The sequence below is a fragment of the Thunnus thynnus genome, chromosome 17, assembly GCF_963924715.1.
Source record: "Thunnus thynnus chromosome 17, fThuThy2.1, whole genome shotgun sequence".
NCBI lineage: Eukaryota > Metazoa > Chordata > Actinopteri > Scombriformes > Scombridae > Thunnus > Thunnus thynnus.
In genome coordinates, this window is record NC_089533.1 from 18,719,441 (window position 1) to 18,745,891 (window position 26,451).

Consider the following 26,451-nt stretch of genomic DNA (forward strand, 5'->3'; position numbering starts at 1 on the left):
CTGCACAAAGGTACAATTTAAAGTACTAAAATACAGGATTTGATGATAGTATCTCGTATCCTGTTTGGCTTTCTGCAACAGTTGCACTGAAGACTGTAAAACAAATACAATAGTAACACACGCAGTGAAAATGTCACTTTATCATTCTTGGAGATGTGGTAGAACACCTGACTTCTTGCTTCTGGGTCATCTTTACCGATCAAACTACTGAAAATGATTCTCAGAACAAAGAGCTTTACATTCATGTAGAGGAAGGAAACACTTAATCTAAAAAGCTTTTATAGTGTTCAGTTTGATTTCCTGTTTGAGTCCAGCAGTTTTCAACCATATTTTGTTACGTTTGCTTTTAATTGCTCTTTATTTCAGTCCACTTCCTTTTTCAATCAGTTCTATGTAATAATCAGCAGATGAGAAACATCATTCCTGTTGATTTAATTAATTGTTTAATAAATGTTTCAGCTGGGTTGAAATGCATTTTCTTTTAAACTAGATTGAGCTGCTAACTCAACTCTCAGTACTGGGTCTGAAGAGAAACCACCCAGCAAAACCTTAGATAATAATCTAAAAAGGTCACCAACTATTATTTTAAAAGTTTGAATTTTAACAGGTTTTAACACAAAAGCACACACAAAACTTTTTTTTATAACTATCTTTATACACAGAATAAAAACACCTTTTACAAACTGAAAACTTTAAACAACAGGTTTTTCCTTTTTAGATCTTAATATTAAGTTAAACAGAAACATTTTTCTGAAATGTTAACAATAAATAGTCCAAATAACAATTTACATTATGTTACAAAAGCGCAGTGAATACTGGAATTGCCATTTGTACAAATAAATCCTTCAACAGAAAAACAAAAAAAAAAAGAAAACATGCCAGATTCAAAGATAAAACCTGCTGTTTATTCCTTATTAAGAACCATCTTCATTGTTTTTTCATCTAGTGTGAGATAAAGCCTTTCCCAAATTAATAATCACAAGAGCTTTTACATTTTAGCGTCAAAGCCCCCCAAAGGTGCTCGAAGGAGACCCACGTTTTAAATCCCATTTGTGGAATGACGACAAAAGCTCTCCTACAATTTACACTCACGGAGATGAAGTTAAACACGCTGATGAGGCAAAAATGTTTACAATACTGCATATTGATGATGCTGGTAAATTGAAATTCAGAGAACATCTGGATGTGACCATCGTCACATGGTATGTGTGTATTCGCTGTAAACAACAGTGCATCGCAAGTGAGAAACTAACATGGGGAACGGTGGATCCACTGTAACAGAAAGTATTTAAAAGCATGTTTTAACCTCTTAACGTCATCACATAGAGACTGGGCTGAGGCTAAAGGGATGATGTTTAGAAGCCAATCATGTTGACCTTAGCCCTAGTGTTTTAATTGCATCCAGTATCAATGGGGAATTATGTATTGAGCACAACCAATCAGAGGGTTTTACTAGAGTTTAAAGAAGACTACAAGACTTAAAAGTACAAAAAGTGGAGTGTCAACTATGGCTTTAGTGTTTGATTACATACGTACTGCTAGCTCCTGTGGAGTTTAAACGGAGTGTAACACTACCAGGAACTTTTGGAGGTACCCAAAACATTTTGAATTTTAGTCTGAATGAAAATGAATGTGGTTGGTCATATTTTGTCTGAACTAATTAGAACTTGAAGGAAAGATAAATCCAAGTGTGTGGAAAAAGAAAGCAGGAGTATGTTATTTCTTCTTAACCCGTTTATGCAACAACAAACCGACCTGAAGGCCAGTCAATGGGTCTTATCTTCATCAGACATTATAAGTGATTGACACTGAACTCCAATATGATTTCAGCACAAAATTCAAGGGGAGTCACTGATGATCACATCTGTAGAGCTACTACCAAAATGTAGTCAACCAACGAAAGCTGCCGTTTTGCATGTGACATCTGACTGTATAACAAAATGAAGAACCTGATTCCAAACACACACGTGCGGGGCAGGCTTTCTTCCTAAAAATGCAACCAATAAAACCTGAACTGATCGGATATGAAGAGCACATGAAATGGAGGGCAACAGCAAAAGATTTTACTTCTACCTTCCCTACTGTGTTGTGCTCTATTTTTGCAACCGAGGCCACAAAGAAACAACTATGCAACCCCCTTCTTGCTGCCATTATTTTCAACATTCCCTTTCCAGCAGCGGTTTGCCACCGGCTGGGATCTGAACTGCACATTTTGGCGGATTTACACATTTTTGGGGGGTAAATCTGAGAGAGAAGAAGACAGACAGACACACACACACACACACACACACATACACACACACACACACACACACACACACACACACACACAAAGAGCAGGAAGAGACATAAAAGATCAGTGAAAATATTTTTTTGTTCAGATATGGCATAGTATTTTCCTGTACATGAGGTTGTGTTTTGTAAACGCATCTGTTTTTCTAAAGTGTTTGTTTTTAAAGGGCATTTCACCTTAAAGAACAGTTCAGTGAAACCAACATGTTTCTAACTCGCTTTGAACAATGGTCAAGGTTCACCGTTAATTATTGCACTTTTACAAACAGGGCAGGGATGGCTTTGGGGATTGGTCAATCTCCGCTGTTGTTTTTCCTCCAAAGTAGAAGGGATAAGCGTGGCGACAGTTTAGACACCGAGATGTCTCCAGATGGCTGTGGGTCGGTGGAGCCAGTTCCTCTACCTCCTCAGGGTGGTGGGATGGAGGGCTCGGTCACAGCCAGCTCCTGAGCCAGGTCATTGAAGCGAGCGATGTAGTCCACGCTGCTCTCGCTCATCATACAAGCAAGCTGAGAGTCCATCTGCAGGCACGATAAAAGAGACAAAGAAGAAACAAAACTCCTTTTTACCAGTGATCTCTAGAAACAGGTCAGTAGTGACATGTCAAGTCAAATGTTTTGCATCACCTTAAAGAACAAAAAGCCAATATTCGTCAAACTGTTTTATAAAATCAAAGAGATTAAAAAAAAAAACAACCAAAAAAAAAGAAATAAAAATCCAAAATTTGCTATCTCAAAGGGCTCAACTTACTTCTGCCACATCTGGAAGGCCACGGGACTGAAAGGAATCATGGGAGTTGCAGTCCAGGAGGCTAGGACCAAGCAAAGCCGTGCCACTGGAGGGGCCAGAGGGGGTTAGGGTGGTCCGCCTGCCCTTATCAGGAGAGACCATGCTGGCTGAAAGGAAAATAGAGAGACAAACAGAGAGACAGTGAATAGAAGGGACAGCACACAAACAGAGTAGAAACAAAGGCGTGTTCGTGGGACGTCACTGCGAGAGGAAATCTGCAGCTGTGTCAGTGTTATTGTGAATTAATAAGAGAATAAATATCTGAATGAACAAAGAGTCCTTTGTGAAAGTTTATGTTATTTATGCCTTTATTAATTTGACATGTATTCAAAGCTACCTACTGTGTCAGTCACTTTGACAAAGCTTTGATTATTTCTCCATATTCCAACACAAACACAAGTAGAAGTGGACCCTCTGTGTGTTCAGTAATCAGCATTAGACATTTTGAATATTGGGCAAAACCAATCATATATAAATAAGCTGATTTTGGTCAGACACAAAGAGAGCAGCAGTCAGTATTTTTATCTATTTTTAAATTATAGTTTGTCTTATATAGTCTGTCTCAAAACTTTGGAAGGGAAGCAGTTCAGTGAACCTACAATAAATAAAATAGATCTGTAATAGTATCTGTTAATGTGTGTTTAAGAGACGAAAAGACGTACAGAGGAGGCATCCCAGTGTGGAGTCAGAGGAGTCGCTGGGGTACCACTGTGGATCGTGGCTGGGTGATGGGATCCAGCCTCGGGACGGGCTGACTGAGGGAGACGAGGCCAACAGTTTGGAGCTGTCGCTGTTGCTCAGCTTGGCTGGAGAGAGAGCCGCCTCCTCACCTGCAGCAGAACAGGAAAACAGCCATCAGATTACATACGCAACATTCAAGATGCCAGTCGAAGCGAGATTAGTGGGTTAGCGAGGTACGTTGAGCATAAAGTCAGGGTTTTCAATGTCACGAAGGTGGCTCTCTTTTAACCTGGCTACATCACCATGGTAACTTATACCGCAAACTTCACCTGGTCCGGGGCAGGTTGTGTTCCAAGTTTCGGCTTAAAATCGGCAATAAAAGGCGCAGTCCTTTCACTAACTAACTGATTTGCTGCAATGTCCGTTCAACACTGCTGGTACTGCAGCTATTAGAACACCAATTAGAAAATTGATTTGTCTTTTATCATACTTATTGATTTGATATGTCATATTGTAAATTTGTAATGGTGAAAGAGGTAAGGGTTACTTGCAGGATGGGATTTTGTTATAATATATCAAATTGTATTTCAAATAAAAAACAAACAAAAAAAACTAATGAAGAAATACTTTAAACAAAAAAAAAAGATTAATCTATTGGTATTTATCACAGATAATATTCAATCTATAATATTAATTTCACTTTGATTTGGCCAGAATCTGTGATAAGTGATTTCCACTTATCCTTCATTATGGGACAGAGTCAGACCTGAATGCACTTCTTGAAAATAATGTTTAAATCTGCTGCATCAAGTTTAAAGTTTAAGAGCTTTGGATGTGGGAGGTACGGAGAGTGCATTGAGTGGTAAAATAAGTATACAAACTATTTACGTAATTCATAAATTAATGAATTTGTTTTTTAATGAATGAATTTACAGCAGCAATTTTCTGCCAGCATTCCTCTCTTGCCTTATTTGCAGCAACAGTGTTGCTTTTTGCTGTGATAATGTATCTGTATTATTCATAGCTCTCCGTTATAATGATCTGTTCCTCCTGACTGAAGTAAGCGGCACACGATCGGTCCATTTTGTGCGGAAAAAGAGTCAAATGAAAGCCTAGGTTAACAAAGAAAGTTCATAACCACCGTTGTGATACCACTTATCTCTGATCGCGAGTTTAGGGTTTGTTGAGCCAGCTCACACAAAGACAGCCTGGGTATGTTGAACTCCTCTGGTTGCACGTCAACATGTTTCTTCAGCAGAATACTTTACATACTTTCAAACGATCCTTCACATAACACAACCTCTCATGAGAATACACAACCGACCTGTTGTCACCCTCCAGTCTCACAACACACATCTCCTGTCTTGTCTCTCAAGTTTTTTGTTTTTTTTTGCCAGTTTCCAAGAATAAATGTCAGCATGTGGGATAGAAACACATACACGCACCATAGTGGGCAGAGTTGATGGCGAGCTCGATGATGGAGTCACTGATGTGTGTTTGAGGTTCTCCGGGGGCAAGAGCCTCTTCAGGGGGGCCAGGGAGAGAGATGTCCAGGAGTGAGGCTACGCTGGGCGGAGAGAGGAGCGAGTCTCCACCACCGGTCACTCCGGGAGACGGTGGAGGCAGACCGTTCTGTGGAAAGAACAAGACAAACACTTAACGGGGACTGCTTTATTAGATTTTCTCTGCTTTTATTTCTTGTATTATTAGATGAGTTTTCAGATCAACATGCATGTGTTTTTTCTATTTCTTCACAGATGGCCAGAACACAGTCTTCTATTTCACACCATGAAACCCGACCCTCCATGGACAATAGGAAAACTTTATCTTCATAGTAAAGCAGTGATCCAAGACTGACTAGCATGGATCTGGTGTTCAGTGACTGCGCATTGAGAATGAATACATTATCACCACCACATGTCTGATCGAGGGGTATGGTAAACAATTTTGAGTATGTTTACATTCACACAAAGACCTATTGAGAATCTCCAGATGAAGGCAATAGGTTGATGTTTAAATGGTTTGTTGTAACCAAACTTCACATAAAATCCAAATTTGGTTAATATTTGAAGAATTTGTGGTATCTTGCGGGATAAAAAGAAACAGAAATATAGTAGGAATGGACGCTTTTAACTTAACACTTCATTATTTGCGGTATTTGTTGTTACATTAGCTGTTGACCCAAAAAGCAGGGTTAATTTTTCTACCACTGCTAGCCAAGCTGCTCTAAATCACAATTACATCAGTAAGATAAATCAATTAAATAGTTTTCATGAAAGTATCGATAACTGGAATATTGCTTTGTTAAAAAGAGTTTAACCAGAGCAAGACAATTTAGCATAATTGAGAAGATGAGGAGGAGGAGACAGTTACATCAAAGAAAAATGTAACCCATTTTTAAAAATGTGTCCCTTGTTTGTAAGTGTGTGTGTGTGTTATTTTGTGTGCTCCTGACCTCTGGGACATTGTGCTGCAGCAGTTGAGAGTTTGGTTCAGCATCTACAATGGGCGTGGTGCCAAGCAGGGAGCTGTTATCAACAGTGGGAGAATCCAGCTCCCGACAGGGACTGCCAGGGATGATGCCCGCAGACTTCGCTGCCAGGTCGATGGCACCTGAGAGGAGAGAAACACAAGGGATTTGTTACATCTGCAAAGACCTGATAAGTGTTGACAATGCTTGAGACTAGCATGTGAAATGGATTTTACCAGAAAATAAATTGAAAACTACATGTTTACATTCAGCAATTAAACTCAACAACAATTTGAATATAAAAATAGGAAGCAGGAGACAATCTGAGGGGTCAGAGAGGATATAAAGACTTAAATGGAGGACTCAAGTTCTTCCTCTAGGAGTTTAGCTGGAAGAATGTTCTTTTTGTCTTTTTAGCCCTGCACAAAAGAGTGCTTGTTCAAAACCTTGTTGGAGATCATGTGGGAGTCAAGAAGCCAATCATTTTCTATCATTTGAAACTGGGAACTGTGTCTCAAACAAAAACAACTTAATTTTACAAAAAGTGAATGGGAGCATAAGGAGGAATATATGATAAGAAAATTGTTGGTGGCGTACAAACAGATAAAATGCAGAACAGGTAAAAAATGTACCACTCTGGTTTAATTTTGTTGTAGTCTTATTTTGTTGAGGCCATTTAGTAATTGAGCCATGTTATAAAATGTCTGTTAAAAACTCAATTAAAGGATAATTCTGAAATAAGTAAAAACCATATTGTTTAATACAGCGACATAATAAGAGGTAAAACTGATACTCAATTAAACCGTAAACTTCAACAGTACAACATAATTGTGCTCTATCAGGAATTTACAACCCCCCCCCCCTCGAAAGACAAAAGAAAAATGGATTAATTAATGGAAGCGGTACATACTGGCGAGCTGGCTGGCCGCTGCTGAGCTAGAGGCGACAGGGGAAGTTTTGGACAGGAGGGGGCGGGAGGAAGGAGTCAGACGAGTCTGGATTGGCCGGAAAGATCCAGTTCCTGAGGGAAGAAACAGGAAGTGAGAGAGTGAGAGATAAGCAGAGTGCAGAGAGGGAAATTACATTGGCAATGTGTAATGAGCACAATAGACGAGTAGATTATTAATATCAATGCATACATCACCACATGTATTCAAAATCATTGCCCTACAGCACTAAACATACAATATTGTATAGTAGGAGCCTGATGTTTGAAGTGTACCTGTGGCAGAGTTGGAGAGGATGGAGAAGGAGCAAACATGCTGCGGAGTGTCTCCGGTAGTTCGGGGTAAAAGAGTTCGCTGTGGATAGCAAGCACAAATTTAACTAGATGAAGGGTCAACGTGACCCGCAACATGTCAGAGACCCATAATAAAGACATTAAAAATACAAAGCAACTGAATCGATAAACCAACACCCTTTTTGTTCCTTCTTACCTGAACTACAAGTGGTTTCCGAAGTTGTCTGTTTCGAGGTTTTCGTGGTCTAGAAAGGAAAAGATCTGACTGCATCTACAAGGGAAAAAAAAAACAATAATAATCAATACAAACAACTTCATAGTAATGTGGACTTGGTACTTCTGGTGTGAAAAAATAACACATTGCTCTGTCTTACACTGATAGAGTCGAGCTGTTGCCTTAAGGCCAACTCAGCCTCCTTGTTGGGGGAGAACATTCTGTTGTGGCGTGAACTGTTGGGGGGGAGCGTGGTGGGTACTGCGAACACACCGCCTTCTGTATCGCTGCCTGCTGTCGACCCCAGCAGGGAGCGGGGAAGGTTGCGACCACCTAAAGAGGAAAGGAACATTAAAATGCCATAAAAACACACGCAACAACAACTACAGTTTATTTGTGCTGTGCTTTTCTGACAATACTGGAAAATGTGGCAAATGAAAGAGTTGCACTGCCTAACTATTTACCATGGTCAAGTAAACAACTAAAGCACCATCAGCACATACACACATAAGCAGTAAAATTAGAAGATGTACATGGGACTTCAAAGCTGAGATATATTAGCTGAGATATATTATAACCATCCTAACCATGTACTGATTTCCTATCCCTTCAAACCCAAACAGAATATTGTTATTAAATACCTATACTGAGGACTACACTCTTTACAAGGAATCAGCTACACTGAAGGTAAACACACTTTTAATGCATGTAGTAGTGGATCTAGAGCAAGTGAGAAGGGCCCATTGATACCTGAGCCTCCGATGTTTGGCAGGTGTAACCTGGCCCCTCGGATAGAGGCCTGCTGTCGGCCACAGCTGGGGCTACGAACGCCTGCTAATGGACCCTTTCCTGGAGGTGTGAGGGCCTGATTTTGCTCCTCCTGATGGGTCTTGAGTGGTGATGTGGCTGTGGAACACAGCTCTGGAGCCTGTAGGAGAGGACACATTAATGACACCATCTGGCTCTACATGTACGCTTCTACAAGAGGTTAAAGGTGGCACAGAGAGCAGTTTAAGCCCTCTACCAGTGCTGAAATCAGCAGACATTGTACCAGTATTAAATGTATCTATCCATGCAGGATTTATTGTGGATGACCACACTTGCAAGCAATGCAATTTTGTGAATCCACGGAATATGCACCATGCATACTGCTGTCCCCCTGCGGCCCATGATTTAAGACCACTTAATAACAATATCTATTTTAAGGTGCAGTCTTCATTCATGCCACTGTGATGTATGTATGTTTCAAATTTAATTTCGGTTTAAACAAACCAAACACAGTAACATGATATTCTGTCCACAAAACATTTAAAATGGTTGTCTGGCAACCAGCATCAACATTGTGAGAAGTAACAGTTAATCCCTACCAACGGTTTTGGATTGACCTCAGTTGCAACCAGCCTGAGCAGGCAGCGCAGCACACGGTGTGTCCTGTTGGGCTTGGGTTGTGTCAAGGCTTGTCCGTTTTGTTGGTTGTTGTGAGTAACTGCAATAGGTTGCCACTCATATTCCAGCTGCAGCTTGCCAGGCTTTCCTAACATCAAGTATAACTCAGCCAGGGTGACGTTCTCTGCGTCACGGGCACTCCAGCCCTCCTCTCTGATCTGCTCAACAGTCCGCTCTTTGGCTGCTGGGGCAGAGCCCTGCGGCACGCCCTCCTCTGAGCCAGCCACGAGAGGCTTGGCTGGAGGTGTCTGATTGGCCTCTGGGGAAGAGGTGCTGGTGTTCTGCTCTTCTCTGCACTGCTCCGATGAGCTCTCTGCACCACTACACAACTTATCATTGCTTTTGGTCATTGATAAGCCACCACTGGCCTCCGCTCCAATGAAGGTCTTGCCCCCTTCAGAGGGGCCCATCACAGCTCCCTCTTCTCTGGGAGCCTGCTGAGAGGAAGCAGGGACAGAAACAGATATTGGTCTCTTCTCCTCTAGCTTTGCAGAACTGTCTGATGAGGGCTCAGGGTTTATGGGCTCAGTTCGACGAGTGTCACTCAATACAGTTACTGAAACACCTCCACCAGCAGCGGCAGCGCTTCCTCGTCCAGATTTGGCGCCAGTCCGAAGTGGTGGAGCGGTGTGAATTCCCAGGATCTGGGCAGCGGGCAGTTCCTTCGCGTTAGGCCGATTCTTTCCACTTTCTAGCCAGTGAACAGTGCAGGAGGCCTTGGAGTGAACCACACGTGCCACGCCAGGCAGCATGGTCAAGGTGCTGCTCTCGGCCGGGAAAAGAAAGAGCTCCTCCGGCTGGGATTTGCTGGGAGAGGCTGTGCTGGATTGGCTACCCTCCAGAGCCTCCCTCTCCATCAGACTCTTGAGCTGAAAGCACCAGTGTCAAGGACCCCGATATAACTGATAGATACAGGCATGTCCCCCCCAAATGTTCACAGCTGAAGTGCAGAACCACTGCTCTGCTCACACTTGACGTATGATTACAAATTTTGTACTGTGCAATAGATACAATATAAAAGAGTGATTTTTATGTAAGTTTGTTTCTTAGTGCCTCAGCACACTCAACACCATTTTTCTTAATGAAATTGGATGTGTAAATTGGTCCAAATATTGCTCTACCCAACTTCTAATCAAATGATGTGTTAAAGGATACAATCCGCTGGTCGTGGTATGCCCACTTCTGTTTCAGATACTCAATGAGGCTGGAGACTTTCCTGTGGAGCTCCACCACCATCCTGGGTTGGAAAAAACAAACAAACAAAAATAAATACATAAAAAAATACATAGTTTTTATTTACAAGCTGCTGTAGATAATACAGAATGGAATTGGGCTGAGAGATTTAGTTTTCATGCTGCAACATATTAAACATATTTTTTGGGTCAAAGTTATGTTGTAGTCTTTTGGTGCTGTGAGTGTGAACACAGGCTATTTTCAAAACACCTAGATGATGCATTCATGCAAACTCCAACATCTGAAAACTGGGAGTCATAGCCAAAAAGCATTGCATTATGAGCTATGCTGTTGGAAAACAATGGCAAACATGGGTGTGGTGTAAAGAACCATGTGAGTTTGACTTTACTTGCATTACAAATGTCAGATGTCTAAGTATTCTGAACGCACTGACGGGGACTTGTCAAAACAGTTGTTGCCAGCGGCAGCGTTACGACATGACAATAAGCTTGGACATATGATACCTCTGCAACTTTATTCTCATACAGTACTGAAATAAATGCAAATAGCAGCCTGAAAACAACTTTTGACAATGTTTTTTGGTAACTGACTCCTCTCAGAGATTAGTTAACCGGCATGCCTGACCTGAGGCGAGGGTTGTGAGCTAGACTCTGAACACGGGCCCAGGAGTGGTTGCTACGTGGTTGGAGCTCCACTGCCACCTTCAGGGGAAGACGCACCGGCTTCTGGTCCTCCTCGTCACTTACTCCTGCAGGGGACATGAAGACACCAACAGAACTCAGAGAAAAGGTTTTGCTAGGGTTCACTGTGAGACCACAATTAGGTGTTTTTCAAGAGCAAGAGAAGGTGTCCATGCTTAATGGATTGGCACTAGCTGTTTTCTTGCACTCAAAACAAAGACTGACTACAGGAAAAAGATGGCAGATGCAAGACAGGTTGGATTCACCCCTGATTAAAGCAATTTTTTTCTCTAACTTTGGTGAGTGAATGTTTTTGGTAGATGGCAGTTGGTCCAACCAGTCACCTCCACCATCTCCCTCGTGCTCCTCCTCACTCTGCTCCCAGAGTTACCATGGAGACGCCAGTAGCCCACACGCTGCCATTGTTATTGCCAAAACCCCGCCCCCACAAACCCTGCGCCTCACCATTGATGTTGTTTATATTTTAAGAACTGGTGTTTGTTTACCTTGCATGTGGTACGTATGTTCAGTGTGTGTTGGGTGTCCATGCATGAACATGCTCACCATCTGGGTCACAGAGTTTCTTCAGTGCACGGCACATGGGTGCTTTGATTCGAAGGTTCCTCCCTTTGGAGCGCACAGTGGTGGCCCTGGTCAAACAGACAGAACAGCAGTGAAATCTTGATTATTTTTAGCAAATTTTCTGGGTCACAATACACCAGTCAGTGAAGTGCTCATTGTCACTCTGCATTTTTCACAGAGGAAGTGTGCTAATAATTCACATTAACACATTAAGCTTGTTCAGAATAACCTCAAAAATTGAACTAGACAAAATAACATAAACTTGTTACAATACAGTGGCCGTGCAGTACGTAATATTGTGTTGTCAGTTTTGTTAGACTGAAAGAGGTGATGATTGACCTCATTAAAAATTTTTAAATTCCCTTTAAGTATTAGTCAGGGATATAAGTTGTGATTAGTGTTCCTGCTGCAAATGGATTTTTCTTGCATTTGGCATATGTCATCATGATCTCAGACTGTCCACATGGTACATATTTGTGTGTGACAGTCAGCGACTACTTAGCTTATTTGTACGTGTGAAACTCACTTATGTGCGCCACAATGGTGACTGTTAAATTTTATCATCATCTGTATGCAGCCCAGAATTTACAACCACACAGACTGTGCACGCCAGCTGTTCTCACAGACAAACATGCTTGAGACTTACCAGGATAGTTACTTAAAAACACTACTACAAAAATGACCACTGAGTTTAATCAACACCTTTGACAACCTCTACAAACATCAAACATTACAAGCTTCTCTAAGCTACTTAATTGTAATGTGTTTTTGTAATATTTTGTCCACTACCTATAGATCTCAAATTTCCCTGGACACATGAATCAGAACAAACAAAATATTAATATAGAAATTAAACTTGTCAGTAAACAGAATATGTTTAGATGTCTCAGTTTCCAGGCTTACATTCTCCACAGATACTATGGTTTAGTCTATCATCACTCAGGATGAAAGATTATCTTTGTTTTTGTAGATGTGATAAAGTACATCAAATCAAAAACAGCATATTTGTCAATCCCAGACATATGCATGTAAATGCACTCTTTGTGTTATTTAACATAAAAAAACAATGTGACTGGTTTATGCTTTCTCCCCCCAGTTGTAGTACCGACTTACCCTTGCTGGATGAGTTCGTTCAGCTTTGCTACATTCTTATCATCCATTACTGTCAGAGACAAAACACAAGGAGAAATCAGCTCACAACATCGTCCCTCAGGAGCAGCTGTCCCCCATGACTGGGAGCATGCAGTGTTTAATCACATCCCTTGTGTCCCAAACTACCAGCAGCAAAACACTCAAACACACAAACAACTTTAAAAAGGCATACAGTACATTCAAACACATGTGTAACCCTCACTTACATCCTCCAACTTTTTTGCGGAGCTCAGCGTAGCAGATGAGACCGTAAAGCTCTTGAGAGGATTTCTTCAGCACTCGGGAATACACTGAAGGAGGAAAGGCAGCACAAGTCACAACACTGCTGTAACTAGGAGGCATGTGCATGCTACATAAAGATAACACGACAGTGACATTGAAGGCTTTTTGTAGGGGAAAGGGGCTTGTGCTTATCAGGTGAGATTCCTTTACATACAGTATGTTTTGTGACTTTGAGCCAACCTGCAAACATCAGTGTGAGAATTATTGAAAAGTGGACCTGGACTATATAGAAACTAAAGCCCCATTTAACCCAAGGACACAAATGACTGCCACACTAACATTTCTGACAGCTCTAGTGAACACTAGATGAACATAACAGGGTAGGTGAGACAAGATGAGATGCCAAAAGTCACACATTTGTATTGATATGGAGTCAAAGATAAATGGCAGCTCACCATTGGCAAAGTCGATGTGTTTGGAGATCTTGTGCCACGTCCGGTAGTAGAAGTGGCGGACCTGCTCCTTGTTCTTCACCATGTTGGCCGGCTTCCCTCGCTTCTTGTACTTCATTGCAATGTTGTTCTGGATAGCCTCAAAATCCTTCCCATGCTGGACAGCAGAAGAGATGAGTAGAAGATGTCAAAAGATAAGAAGATTATGAAGAGATATTTTAGCTTGGTGTCCTAGAATAAATAATGTAAACATAAATGCCATCAAAGCTGCCCATTTACTGTAAAATTATACGGTAATCACAGTCCATTTGGTTCCATCCTGTACCTCATAGAGCCCCTCAAAAAAGCTGTTTTTGTCCTCAGCGCTCCAAGACTCCCACTGCCGACGGGCCCTCTTCTGGTTACCGGCTTGCTCCTCCTTCTCAGTAGACCCTTGGCCCTTAGATGCCTTGGACACTCCCCCCGTAGAGCCAGCCACAGGCCCCGACTGTCCCACTGCCCCCTGAGAGGAAGAGCCATTCTCTGCCCCTGTATTACACAAAAAGCGGGAGCCCACAAATCCATCAGTCATGAAACATTCAGAGGAAAAACACAACTTAAAATCAGAGGAAAAATGTTTTGGTTTACCACCCTAGTTGTTTTGTATAGAATGGGGGAAAAAAAATACAATTGTACTTCTGAGGTGTGTGGTTTAGGAGATGGTAAAATACATGCACGCAAAGCCACCCACTGCCATTACAGCGCACAACCTGCAGAGCTTCCCTTTCTGTGGTTCAGCTCTGGCAAGGAGGCAGGAAAAGCAATCAGTCCCTATGGCCAGGTCTACAGTACACGGGTCCAAAATCAACTCGTGGTGGGCTTGAATGGCCAAGTTTAGCCGAGCACAGAGCACAATGCCAGGAGGCATTAGCACAAACACAGAGGCTGTTGCAGCACTGCACTACGTTAAAGCAACAGTAGATTTTAAGCCAAAATGGGTGTTCATTTACAAATGCAAATCAGTGTGTGGCTCATAGGCACTAACCTAGATGTGCCTCTTTCAAAATAGATGTGCACCAATATAGCATCATATCAAAATAAACAGGGCTTCCTTGGTCCTTGGTTGACACTTGGGCAATCTAAATGTATTTGATGATACAATCACAGTCACTTTCTCTTTTCCGACAACAAAAGAAATCCACCAGTCGTATCTGTCAGAGCAACCTAATTCATCTGCATACGGTAAAAGTTCACTTCAGTCCGATCCGAGTCCAATTCATTTATAAAGCCATTTTTAAAGAAAGAAAAAACTGACATATTGTCCATGCCGAGCAACATAATTACACACATGCAAAAACAAAAATAAAACAGCCGAAACAGATCAGTACTAATTTCTCAGTAAATCAGTGAGCAAATACAAATTCTTCATTAAGAAAGATTCAGGTTTCTGGCTGGTAGCACATCAATAACAGGCTGTCAAATGAGCAGAGGCCACCTCAGATACTGTATGTTTCACACATACTGGATATTAATGCTTCTGCCCCACCTTTCTTGTGAGACTGGTGGTATGGAGACCAGGACAGAGACGTCCAGTTTTAAAGGATACATTTATTCAAGCCAGTTTTCTATTAATATTAGGGATCACTATTTCTGATCAGTAATCAATGAGGCAATCCATTGATGCGTTTTAGAGTTTTAGAGAGTTTTAGTTCTTAACTCAGACATTCAAATATTACTGTCAATTCACAGAGGACTGCTCCTGCAGGCTTTAGCATATATATATATATTTCTCACACTGTAAGAGACAAAGTGTCAGCCAGTTAATCTCTGATAGATTATAATCAAAATTTGTATCTCATATTTGCTAAAATGAGAATGCACCACACACACATCTTTGGTTGTTTGCTGCATCACTATTGTCTGTTGTGACACGTGGCTAGATTGTGCATTATTATAATTTTACATTTTTAAAAAGTTCTCAAAGGCAAAAATATAAACTGTAATTCACCAACTGGTTGGATCAGTGGAGCAATACAATTTTTTTTATTATAAATAGGTGATTTATTTTCCCAACACTCTGCTAATAACAACAGCCATTAACAGCCCTATGTTTTTAAAGTAATAATGTCAAGTTTCTGAGAAAATGCAACTGAAAATAGTCAAGTGACATTCTAACTGAAACGTAACATGTGGCCTGTGACTTTACTCCTTTTCACAGAAATGGTTCACAGGATGGATGTTGCAACTTGTGTTGGAGCAGCCAGAAATCTACCCAGAGTACATGCCAGCCGGTGGCCCAGGGGGACTACACAGCACAAAAGCTGCGTCACTTTCCCCATCACTGATAAACAAACTGTAAATATAGTGACACCGTTAAACCTGAGAGCAGACCCCCTCGCTAATCCAACCTCCTCTCTGAGCTGGTCACCTACAGTACCTTTCGATTTTGCCCCGCCATGTCCATTGATGGTTGAGCCGATTGAATCCTTCCGGATCCGTTTGCTTGGAGGTCGGACACTTGATCGGAGAAAATGATGTTGATCGTGACACGGAGGGGCGGGCTCCGCGGAGGGTTGGGGCTGCTGGGTCGAGCCAAGTCCGGTTCGGTTCGGCGGAGAGGCTGGGAGGACCGGGGCTGAACCGGGGCTGAGACCCGCAGCTGATGGATTAAGACTCTCCACTCCGTCGTCTCCCTTTGTACTGCGCTCCTCGGTCGCCTGCTCTCCGCTCTCCTCTTCGTCGCAACCTTCGGGCTTTCTGGACGGATTCCTCCTCCCATCGACACCGATCCCCTCCCTGGAGCCCGGTGTCATGCTGCCAAAACACATTCAGGGGGGAAATTGTCACATTAGGAGCAAAGCGGTGTGCAAAATTAACTTCTAAAGACGACGTTCACTGTCTCTCAACATGGCCGCCGCTGTTTGTTTCAAATCCCCTCACCAGTCCCGACAAAACAACACCAAATATATGCATTTAACGTCTCCAGATAAATTATATCCAGCAACCAAAATAGTTTAGTAACTGACTGCGGTGTTTTACCAGCTGTCTTTCGGCTCTAAAGGGCAATATTTAAGGTTGAATTTCAACTAAATTCAAATGCGAGCGCTTTTCAGTTTAGCGCCCTGCAGAAACGACAACGAAAACCCCTCGGTGCATTCGCCCTCTAAATAAAGTGTTTATTTCAAACATAATTTTACCCATTTTCATGATCTTCGGTAGTAGGTGACGTCTTCTTTCTCTTCACCATGGGTCCGACCGGTTATATTGGCAATTACTAGTCAAATTGGGCATAATAAATCCTAGACCGATCTCTCCGCTTTCTGCCCTCTCCTTGCTCCTGCCTCGACTGAACTGAACTCTCTGCGCAGTTCAACTGTTTTCTATCAGCAACAACATTACTCAATGATTCTTTGAAAGAAGAAATAAAACTTTATAACTACACACTAATATGTGATATTTACTGCATACAATGAAGGAGAATTTCCTGTTAGCACATGTCAGCTGAGCTCGTTTGAATTGATACGCACAGATAGTTTTATTAACCTGAGTGCAAGTGGACTTTGCTTGTCACTACGTCACCGTCGCCTTGCAGAAATGATATCTGCAAAACGATTTATTTAATATGCATCCAGTAATTGTTAGCCTTCTGTGACAATACACAGTTTTTTCTAACAGTGCTATCACCCTGTATAAATAATCATATGTCAAAATCAGTACAGAGAGCAGGTTTTATGTGCCCGATGCGCACCAAGATCTGGTGTATTACATTTGTAAAATAGTGTTATACTGAGTGCACAATACAAAATGTAGAGTATTGTATTTTCTTGATTGTTATCCTCTAGTTTCTTTATTTATTTCTGAATACAATCAGGAGGAGGGCAGCGCAGAGAGGTGACAGCAAGAGAAAGCTATAACAAAGAAAGATTAATTGGACATAAGTAGCTTGAAGTCGGAAAGTGATGATAAAAATCTTCTTTTCTACATTCCGACACAGCCTGTTTTGTGTCATCTAAACGCCAACTCTCACATACTCCTACAACTCAATCGAACACAAAATATGTCTGATATATAACAGTAAGAGCCCGAAACTACTAGTTAAGTTAATGATTGTTTACTTGCACTCCTTATAATCTCACAGCTTCAGATCACTTTAACGTCAATAGGTGGATGTAATGATAATTTAACTGTTACTCAGCGTCAAAACATCGTTTCAGTGTAACTTAAGGTAAATTAAAATCTTCCAGCAATAAACTAATATCTATACTTTATACACTCAACTGCAGCGTTTTAGTCCTAACAACCCAGTGACTGTAGTCGTGTAACCACGGTTCAAGAGGGTTATCGTGACTTTAGTAGTGCAATGTGACAAGAGTTAAAGTTATTTATACTAACAGTTGTCGTTAACTTAGTTGCAATTAATTGTATGAAATGAATACTGGTCATATCCATACATAACGTGCTACCTAGCATGGCTGCTGCCGTTGGCTAGCTAACTTAGCGTTAACGTTACGGCAGTAAAACAACCCATAACGTTGCAAAACCTGCTTGTAACAAAACTATTATTTCAAGCAGAGCCTCAAACCCGCTTCCGATAGCACTATCAATGTTCAATTACCTGAAGTGGAAGCCTGTTGGTGGTATTCCCAATCGAGACACTGGTTAGCATCCCTAGCTAACGGCAGCACTCCAGCTTGTTACCGATGACAGCTCCCACAGAGCGAGCCTCCACGCGCTTTGGCACGCCCACTACAACTCGAAAACAAACCCTGTGATTGGTTAGAAGAACACGAGGACGACGGTTAAAATTTGATTGACAGAAGGCTTCGCCAATCGTTATTGAAAAAGGCCCTGCGAAGGACCAATCGTCATGCTCTTCCTGTCATGCCTTTTAAGTTTCCCGATAAGAAAAAAATGTATACATATGATATGTATTTTTTAAAGTTCAAAGTCGGTTTGACGATTCAATAATCTAACATTTTTGTTCATTAGTTTTAATATTATTTCAAAGAGACTGGCGTCACTGCAATAGAGTTTTTTGGCGCTCTAAAAATAGGTTCCGCCCACAAAGTGATTGACATTTTGAAGATCAAATCAGCAGGCGCAATCCATAGGATATACTTGTATTTAATACCAGTATACGCCGAATTCCACTTGGATAAGCGGATTCAGAATATCATATTGCTTGCAAGCAACAAAACATGGTCTACAACCAAGGATACAGCTCGACAATAATAAAACACACTAAATATACCACAAAGGGCTTTTGATTCAATGGCATTTGCACTTCACCTTAGTTGCTTTCTCAGCCTACGTTGTCTTTGTCCAGGCCAAGCGCCCCGGTGAGCAAAACAAGCGTGATACATCGAGGTTAGTGCACGGTTGCGGTTGTTTAATGGCTCTTTGACGAACCAGCAGGGCGGAGTTTTGCGATTTTTATATGAGCTACTACAGTTACTACAACAGATATGTCTTCGATAAATGCACAAATCAGACGTAAAAAACGACAGTACTGTCAGTGCCGCCGTGACCAAAGTGTTATATCAAAAGACTCACTGGATTACAACATCACAGTCGAGTTTAAATGAGGGGACGCCCTGTGCCTTGAAACGAGCGCACCACAGCTCTCAGCAGACCGCTTATATTCCTCTGCGTCACAGCTGGGTAGGCTGCATTTCGTCGCTAAGGAGTTTGGTTGGGCACGCGCAGGCAGGAGGAACTTGCTGTTCGTCCAGTTGGCAAACTGACGAAGTTGTCTTCGGAAACTTGAAGGCTCAAAACAAAACCACTATGACTTCGACGAACATGTACCAAGGGTTGGAGGCTGGGTCAAAACCAAGCTCAAGGTGAATAATATGTATTAATGTAGGACGGTTATCTCTGAAAGAAATGGCTAACGGTTTATTTGGCCGCTCGGTCAGCTACTCACTCAATGTAGGTTAACGATATTTTTGACAGGAGCTCTTCATAGCTTTTGCCTTTTTTCCTGCTAATGTTTTAAAACATAATGCTTGCATTCAGCCCTGTTACAGCTGAAGTTAGTCTCTTGTGTAGTCGCTCAACTCGAGTCGGCGTGGTGTGACTTGTCAGAGTCAAGGATTAGCTTTTTCAAGCTAACCGACCAGGCGTTGTCTGCTGCGCCTGCGGAAGTGTGAAGCCACTTGAGACTGCTCTTCTTTGTACTCGCCAACTACGGCGTAGCGGCCGCATTGTTCTAGTTAGAGGAGGTCCAGTTTCCCCCGACTGACCCGTAAAGCGTCAGCTCTTTTTTCAATTACGTGTAATAGTCGAGTTCAAGTATGTTATGGCCTCTGATTACTTGAGAAAGCGCAACGCCAAGTCTATCGAAGAGTGTTAAGGCGTGTGGCGCCCTTCCCGAATAGTTAGCAGTGTTATCAAATGACCTGTTATTTGGCAGCGTTTGCTTATGTTGTCGCTGTATGGTAGATAACATTTATAGCCATGTTACATACTGTTTTCTACTTGACCCTTTTTTCTTGTGCGTGAGCAAAAGTATGACATCATGTATAACTAAACATGAATATCATGAAATTATGAATCAAAGACGTTTTAGAAACATTATATTTGTTAAGGACTGACAGATCCTCAGATAAATGTTAATGAAATGACACACTATATACAGTATTAATTTATTAAGACAATTCCAAGTAAACCAATAAAAATACCTAACATTATTTATGGTCTATTTGTCTTTGCCTTTTCACACTTGTATAAGGTAGTCCATCTTAATAGATAAATAGGTTGTTTCCTATGAAGGTTGTACTTATAGTCTTTTGTCTTCTGCAGGGTGTTGCAGCCTCCTGGAGGTGGCTCCAGTAACCTGTTTGGTGGCTACGAAGATGATACAGCATCAAGAAGACCCAATAAGATGGCCTCTAAAGTTTTTGCTCCACCAGAGGAACCCCAGAGTGTACCAAGACGCTCTAATCCTCCAGGTCAGACCAGCCTGTCTGGGCTAACAGATGTGCAGAAGCAGGCCATTCAAAGCATCTATCAATGTTAAGGGTGTGAAAACTGTTACTATAATGTGATAGTTCCAGCGAAGGCACTCACTGTTTTCTGTGCCTTGACTTAACCCACATCCAGATTCTGTTAAGTTTCTGGTATAATCAGGTTTGTTGGAAAATGAATTTCCAAGCAGGGACTGCTGGGTCACCCTGGCTCCTGTATCTATCAAGTCTTCACTGTGCCAATAGCGTCCCTGGAATGACAAGTTAATTTGCTTATGTACATGGTGTGATGCTGAAGGGTGACCAATCATGAAGAAGCTCAATTCCCACATAAGTAATGACATCTTGCCACAGTGTCATGAATCTGCAGGGCAAGAAAAGGGCAGTGCATTTCACTAGTCATCAAAAACAAAAGTTGAGTGTGGGATTTTTGTCATGGTTACTGCTGTAACACTGTACACATCTTGGTAATATTTCATGTAGGTGGGAAGAGTAGCGGAATATTTGGGGAACCTGAACCTGCAGCTCAACCACAGAGACCCATACCTCCAGGTGGACATACCAGCAACATATTTGGGGCTGGAGAAAGTGCGCCTGTCCAAAGCCAAAACCGAAGCCACCCAAATAAGCCAAAGGTAGGCCACACACGAAATATTCAGTCCACTTAGACTTGTTTTTTTTTCCTTTCCTATTCTTCCGCTGACTCCTGGAAACTTAATGAACACACAGCCAGTAAGTTTGTCACAAACTGATTTAGTCATTATCTGCTGCTCACTGTGCAAATACAGCTCAAAAGTCCTCTTGTTGTTTCATTTTATTCTGTATTTTCTTTTTTAACCAGACGTGTGCCACATACTCTACTATACCAAGCAGCGTTCCCCTCGGGTCAATAGAGTTTATGCAACCAGAGTATTGTCGGCTTAGACCGCTGAGTCCATTGCAACAATCTCAGCAGTGACAAAAGTAAATTCTAAGCCAACTTTTCAAGAAATCTGTTAATTTATCAGTTTTATGTGACTGTGTTGAGGTTGGTAATAAGAGAGAGAGCAGGCATGAGAGAGGAGGGGGATAATGCAGCACAGACTGCGCCAAGTTCAAGGTATTTACCCCCAGAATAGCCTATGACGTTATATAATTATTATTCAGCTTTTTCCCAAATCCCATGGTTTCCTTGCGGCCCGGTAGCAAATTTTCTGAGGCCTGGTACCGGTCCGCGGCCTGTGGGTTGGGAATCCCTGTCCTACACTGTTTTCTGGCTTGTAGTACAACTTAAAAAATGTGCCCATCCTATGGCATGTTATCCTGGTTGGCCTCTGCTAAATGGCACTGCAGAACAACTGACATTCATATTTGCATTCAAGTCCATGTTCACATATACAGTAAGAGAATGCATATAAGTTAGCTTATTGGATGTATTTACTATAAATATGTAGCTTTAGTAGCTTGCTGACAGTAAATGAGACAAATACTTTCTCTTCAAGAAGCCTTAGAGAGAGTCCTTAGTCATGGAAATTGCACTGTTGTACAGTACTTTATTAGCTGCTTTAGCTTTGTTCGATCATGAAGAAGAGAGCCTGTGTTAAGTTCTTTCATTGATTACAGAGTGAGAAATTTCTCATCTTTGTTTTTTACAGGACAATCTAAGTGTGGGACCTGAACCTGAATCACCAGGTGAGTTTCATTTTGTTTCATAATGGAAGATTTTTGGCAGACTTGATTTATGTTGAGTCATCCTACCCACTGTAGCAAAGCTCAATATGCAGATCACAGGGATTACACTGTAGTTAGATCTTTTTAAAATGGCCTTTCTTCTTGGTCAGCCCAGTTGACATCATGGTTAATGAAATTTGTTTTGTTTTTGAGTTTTGCATCCATGGGTTTTATGAAATACCAACCTGTGTCTTTAGTTGGATTGGAGAAAATGAAGACTTTTAGAATGAATGTATATAATTGCTGTGCATGACTCGTGAAAGATGTCATTTTCATTATGTTTTACAAGGAAAACAGGTTATTGATTTTTAGCCATGCTAGCAGTGTGACTCAAGGTATCGGCAGTGTCGGTCAGTCAGTCCACCACTTTGGTCCAGACTGAAATATGCTGACAGACTGCTGTGAAATTTTGTTTGGGTCTTCATGGTCCCCCAGAGGATGAATCCTACTGACTGGTGATTCCTAATTTTTTCCTCTAGCTACATCAACAGGTCAAAAACTTCACTTATCCAGTGAAAGATATCTACAGGACTGATTTGGACAAAATTTGTACAGGCATTCATTGTCCCCTGATTTTTCCTCTAGCACTATCACAAGGTTCACATTTGTGGTTCTGAGTGAAATGTCTCTACAACCAGAGGGTGATTGCCATGAAATTTGGTGCAGGCATTAATGGTCCCGTCAGGATGAATTGTAACTAATAAGCTCCATTATTGCATCACAATTTCAATTTGTCCAATACTTTGGTTTATTACCAAACACATGTAAATTTAAAAACACTTTGTGTTTAGTGCTAATTAGCAAGTGTTAGCATGCTAACATACTAAACTAAGATGGTGAACCTTGGAAATGGTGCCTACATCAAGGAAATAACAGTGTCATTGTGAGCATGCTGACATTAGCATTAAGCTGAAAGCACAAAGTACAGCCTCACAGAGCTGCGAGCTTGGCTGTAGACTTAGTTTTGTAATTCTGCTCTGGCAGTTTCTGTAGTGCACTTTTTTTTCTCTCTCTCTCTCTTCAAGCACCTGAGGCCAAGGTCAGCCAGCCTGAGGTGAAGGAGGAAACAGTCTCCCCAGCTGTTGTGCCAGCCAAGGAGGAGCCTGCTGCTCCTGCTGCTCCTGCTCCTGCTCCTGCTCCTGCTGCTCCTGCTCCTGCTTCTGCTCCTCCTCCTGCTGCTGCTGCAGCTGTCCCTGCCTCTCCAGAGCCTGAGCCCTCTTCTTCCTCACTTCCTGATGAGACTTTGCTGAAGAACCATGAGCCTCACCTGGGACCCAGGCATCGCTCTCACAACAAGGTCCTCAACCCCCCTGGAGGAAAGTCTAGCGTGGTATTCTACTGATCAGCTGAACACACCACTCCTCCCTGTTCTTTGTCTGCTCTCCTGTTAATCTTCTCTCATTCCAACACCCCTCCCTCCCTCCCTCCCTCCCCCCACGGTTACTTCACATGTACAACTAAACAAAGATTAGGAATTTTTGTTCTTGACACCAGTTTTCTGGTCTAATATGTTGTCCTCAACTTCTTGCACTTTCAGCCCGTTTCTGATTCTGCTCTCTGCCTCATTCTTCCTATACCTTGAAACCTGCAATCATACAATCACAAACCGTTCAATCAACAGGTTAACTATTATTCACTCACTTCTTGTTCAATCTCAATAGTGCAGTTACTGTTTTCACTGTTTCTGTGTTTTTGCATGTGTAAATGTAGTTGAAGGCACAATTATTTTTCATTCTGACAACATTTTTGCATCTCAAGAGTTGTTTAGACATCAGAAGAAGACTGCTTGTGGTGTTTTTAGCTTTAAACGGTCCTGGATTCAAATGATATCATGTAACCATTATCAAAGGTCAATTCTTTGCAGACAATTGCTTAAATTTCAGGATGCCTATTTTAAACCTTGATGTGTGGGCTTTCAGTCAGGAGGGGGTGAACAGATGTTCTCACCAATGTAAAATGTTTCAGGGAGTTCCACTAGTGCCACCTTTTTTCTTTTTTCTTTTTTTTTTTTTTTAAACGCTACCAGATCCTTATGTGATGACTACATAAAACCTTTTTGTTTGGCGATTTTTCAAAGTTACAACGCATTAGACAACAACGAATGACTGTACAATCAGAAGCCTTATCAGCTGAGCATTCTCTCTTGCCTTCCCATCAATTGTCACTTAATTTTGTTCCCTCTCATCTCAACATGTGTCTCAAATAATCTGATGTCAGAGCACAAACTCTGTTCAAGGAGAGACGCCAAAAATTGAAATTGAAACAAAGATGAATGCAAGTGTTTACTCCCAAATGTTTCTGCTTCCTCAAAGATATTGATTCCATTTTGATTTTATGCGAATGTATTGTGCAGGTACTTTTCTGCTTTGTCCTCATTGCTTGCTTTATCTAAGAACATGCCTTTAATTTGCCTGGGGTAGGCCTCTGTTTATGTTTTAAATTAAAACGGCTGATGACAAGTGACCTCTGGACAAGCACGTGGCCTACCTGAGTCCAGGTGGGCTCATTAATAATCACCTCTCCACCCACTTCATGACGTACATTCATGGTATTCTGGTGCCAGCCTGTCCCCTGTGTGTTGATGTGCCTGGCAGGCAATGAGCGCAGCAGAAGAAAGAAATCCTGTGTATTGCAATAAAAACTGTTGTTTTGCATTTGGAGTTTGTTATTTCAATGTTTTTTGGAAAATAAACAAAATGAACATTCACTTTCAGAATATTTATACCAATTTATTGTTAATTCTTGAATTAGTTAATTGATTTGCTTTTTGGCAGCATTCTTTGTAAGCTGCTTGTTCCCTGACAAAATGACCATTCTTACTTGGAGGAAAACGTACTTTCCGCTACTTGGGTCCAGTCTGAAATTTCATGAAAATTAGTACTGAGATCCATGTTCCCCAGAGGATGAATCCTACTGACTTTACTGATTCTGACTTAAACTCTAGTGCCACCATGACTTTGACGTTTGTGGTGTGAAGTGTCTCAACAACTATTGGACTGGTTCTGGTGTACACATTGTCCCCATCAGAATGAATTAATAACTTTGGCGATCCCTTAACTTGCCAAGTAATTTGGTTTATGAATACATACCTGCAAAGCAATTGATGTTCTTATTCTGTGTTTAATGCTAATTAGCAAATGTTGGAAAGCTAAATTAAGATGGTGGACATGGTAAACATCATGGCTGTGCCTAAGTACAACCTCACAGAGCTGCTAGCGTGGCTACTAACTCTCAGTCCTGATTTCTGTCCAATTAGACAACATTTTAAAGAGCAGACTATAGACTAGACTAGTTTGTGATGTGAAGATAAACAAATACCAAGATGGATAGGAGTCCAATTTGTAGGACATCAGGCTGCCCACAATAAAAATGAGGCTCCTTTCATTTTAAATATAAATATTAATCATCATTTAGGAGCTATGCAGCTATAGCCAACTAATCTAGATAAGAGCTTGTAGGTGTAAATTATGTCAGCCATAGAATTTTACACTTGGCATCATATTCTTACAATTGTGGGTAAAAATAACAGGCCAATGTGGAGTTGGCACTGGTGAAGTATTACTTGGACGATTATCTTGAGAGTCTTGAATAACCAGAGCGCCTTTCACATGCAGGTTGTCTGTAAGAGAGCTTTCAGCTAATGTTTCCTGAGGATCAATGAATGGAGTTTGAGGAAGACTGTGGGCAGCAGTGTAACCATAATTACTGTGCAGTGGTGTGTGATAAAAGAGCAAACAGACAAGCTACTCATGACTCAGTTGACTTCAAATGATGGTACTGAGCAGTAAACAGCAGTGTGCATGCAGTGACAACATGGACAAGCGATCAGATCAGCGCCACAGCTGTACAGGTGTTTTCATTATTCTGATTTGCTGCGTTTTAACAAGCTGCATATATTTACTGCTTAAGAAGTTTATATGACCTTCGCACCACCTTGATGTAAAGAAATTTGTGATTTATTGACAAAAACAACCAGAGATGAGAAATTTCAGCATGAATCCACTTTCTTCTCTATACAATATTAATTGTTCATTTTTTGAACCATCACTTTAGAAATGTGATGTTTTATGGTGCTTATTGTAACCACATGGGTAATAACTTAAACAACAAAAAAAACAAATTAAATACAAAGATCTTAATTGGCCAAGCAAATTATGTGATCTAAGAGAACATTTTGTGCACAAACACATTCTGCTTTATTTAATTTTTTCACAAACCAAACCAGGTTTGTTAAAGTTTATGTAACTATGAGTCTGTTTTCTTCATTTTGGTGCAACAGCAATGAGTAGGCCTAAACCTCAAACTGCTTGCTGGTTGCGACGGACCACCCACCTTCTGCTGTAAACCTCTGAAGAAAACTGATGAATAGTGTGAAATGTA

The 26,451-nt window shown here is 41.4% G+C and overlaps 2 protein-coding genes across 4 annotated transcripts; one reads left to right on the forward strand and one right to left on the reverse strand.

Moving 5' to 3' along the window:
* Positions 1–430: 430 nt before the first annotated feature.
* Positions 431–19,526, reverse strand: cramp1 (cramped chromatin regulator homolog 1). 3 transcript variants are annotated; one of them, XM_067570182.1, is made up of 21 exons: positions 19,320–19,526; positions 18,009–18,159; positions 15,831–16,207; positions 13,740–13,942; positions 13,418–13,571; positions 12,947–13,030; positions 12,702–12,750; positions 11,571–11,656; positions 10,951–11,074; positions 10,288–10,369; positions 9,054–10,001; positions 8,437–8,614; positions 7,847–8,019; positions 7,669–7,743; positions 7,455–7,533; positions 7,143–7,253; positions 6,218–6,375; positions 5,208–5,394; positions 3,744–3,911; positions 3,043–3,188; positions 431–2,813 (listed from the first exon to the last, which is right to left on the reverse strand). In XM_067570182.1, exons 3-21 carry the CDS (start codon positions 16,204–16,206, stop codon positions 2,700–2,702), a joined length of 3,495 nt encoding a protein of 1,164 aa, XP_067426283.1. In that variant the 5' UTR covers position 16,207; positions 18,009–18,159; positions 19,320–19,526; the 3' UTR covers positions 431–2,699. The 3 variants fall into 3 exon arrangements, with proteins under 3 accessions (XP_067426283.1, XP_067426282.1, XP_067426281.1); XM_067570181.1 differs by lacking the exon at positions 19,320–19,526 and having other exon boundaries at positions 18,009–18,386; XM_067570180.1 differs by lacking the exons at positions 18,009–18,159; positions 19,320–19,526 and adding an exon at positions 16,591–16,759.
* On the forward strand, positions 19,033–24,778 carry jpt2 (Jupiter microtubule associated homolog 2). The gene is made up of 5 exons (XM_067570183.1): positions 19,033–19,236; positions 20,198–20,346; positions 20,845–20,996; positions 21,996–22,032; positions 23,097–24,778. The coding sequence occupies exons 1-5, from the start codon at positions 19,181–19,183 to the stop codon at positions 23,411–23,413; spliced, it is 711 nt and encodes a 236-aa protein (XP_067426284.1). The 5' UTR covers positions 19,033–19,180; the 3' UTR covers positions 23,414–24,778.
* Positions 24,779–26,451: the final 1,673 nt, after the last annotated feature.

Bases quoted from the DNA above. Each gene is read 5' to 3' on its own strand.
- cramp1 (XM_067570180.1), bottom strand. From the start codon at position 16,640: ATGGTGAAGAGAAAGAAGACGTCACCTACTACCGAAGATCATGAAAAT. The intron at 11,075-11,570 runs GTGAGCATGTTC...TGTCCCCTGCAG, and splicing joins GAAACTCTGTGACCCAGATG to GAGTAAGTGACGAGGAGGAC. The intron at 7,534-7,668 runs GTAAGAAGGAAC...TGCTATCCACAG, and splicing joins GGAAACCACTTGTAGTTCAG to CGAACTCTTTTACCCCGAAC.
- jpt2 (XM_067570183.1), top strand. From the start codon at position 19,181: ATGACTTCGACGAACATGTACCAAGGGTTGGAGGCTGGGTCAAAACCA. The intron at 20,347-20,844 runs GTCAGACCAGCC...TATTTCATGTAG, and splicing joins AAGACGCTCTAATCCTCCAG to GTGGGAAGAGTAGCGGAATA. The intron at 22,033-23,096 runs GTGAGTTTCATT...TCTCTCTTCAAG, and splicing joins ACCTGAACCTGAATCACCAG to CACCTGAGGCCAAGGTCAGC.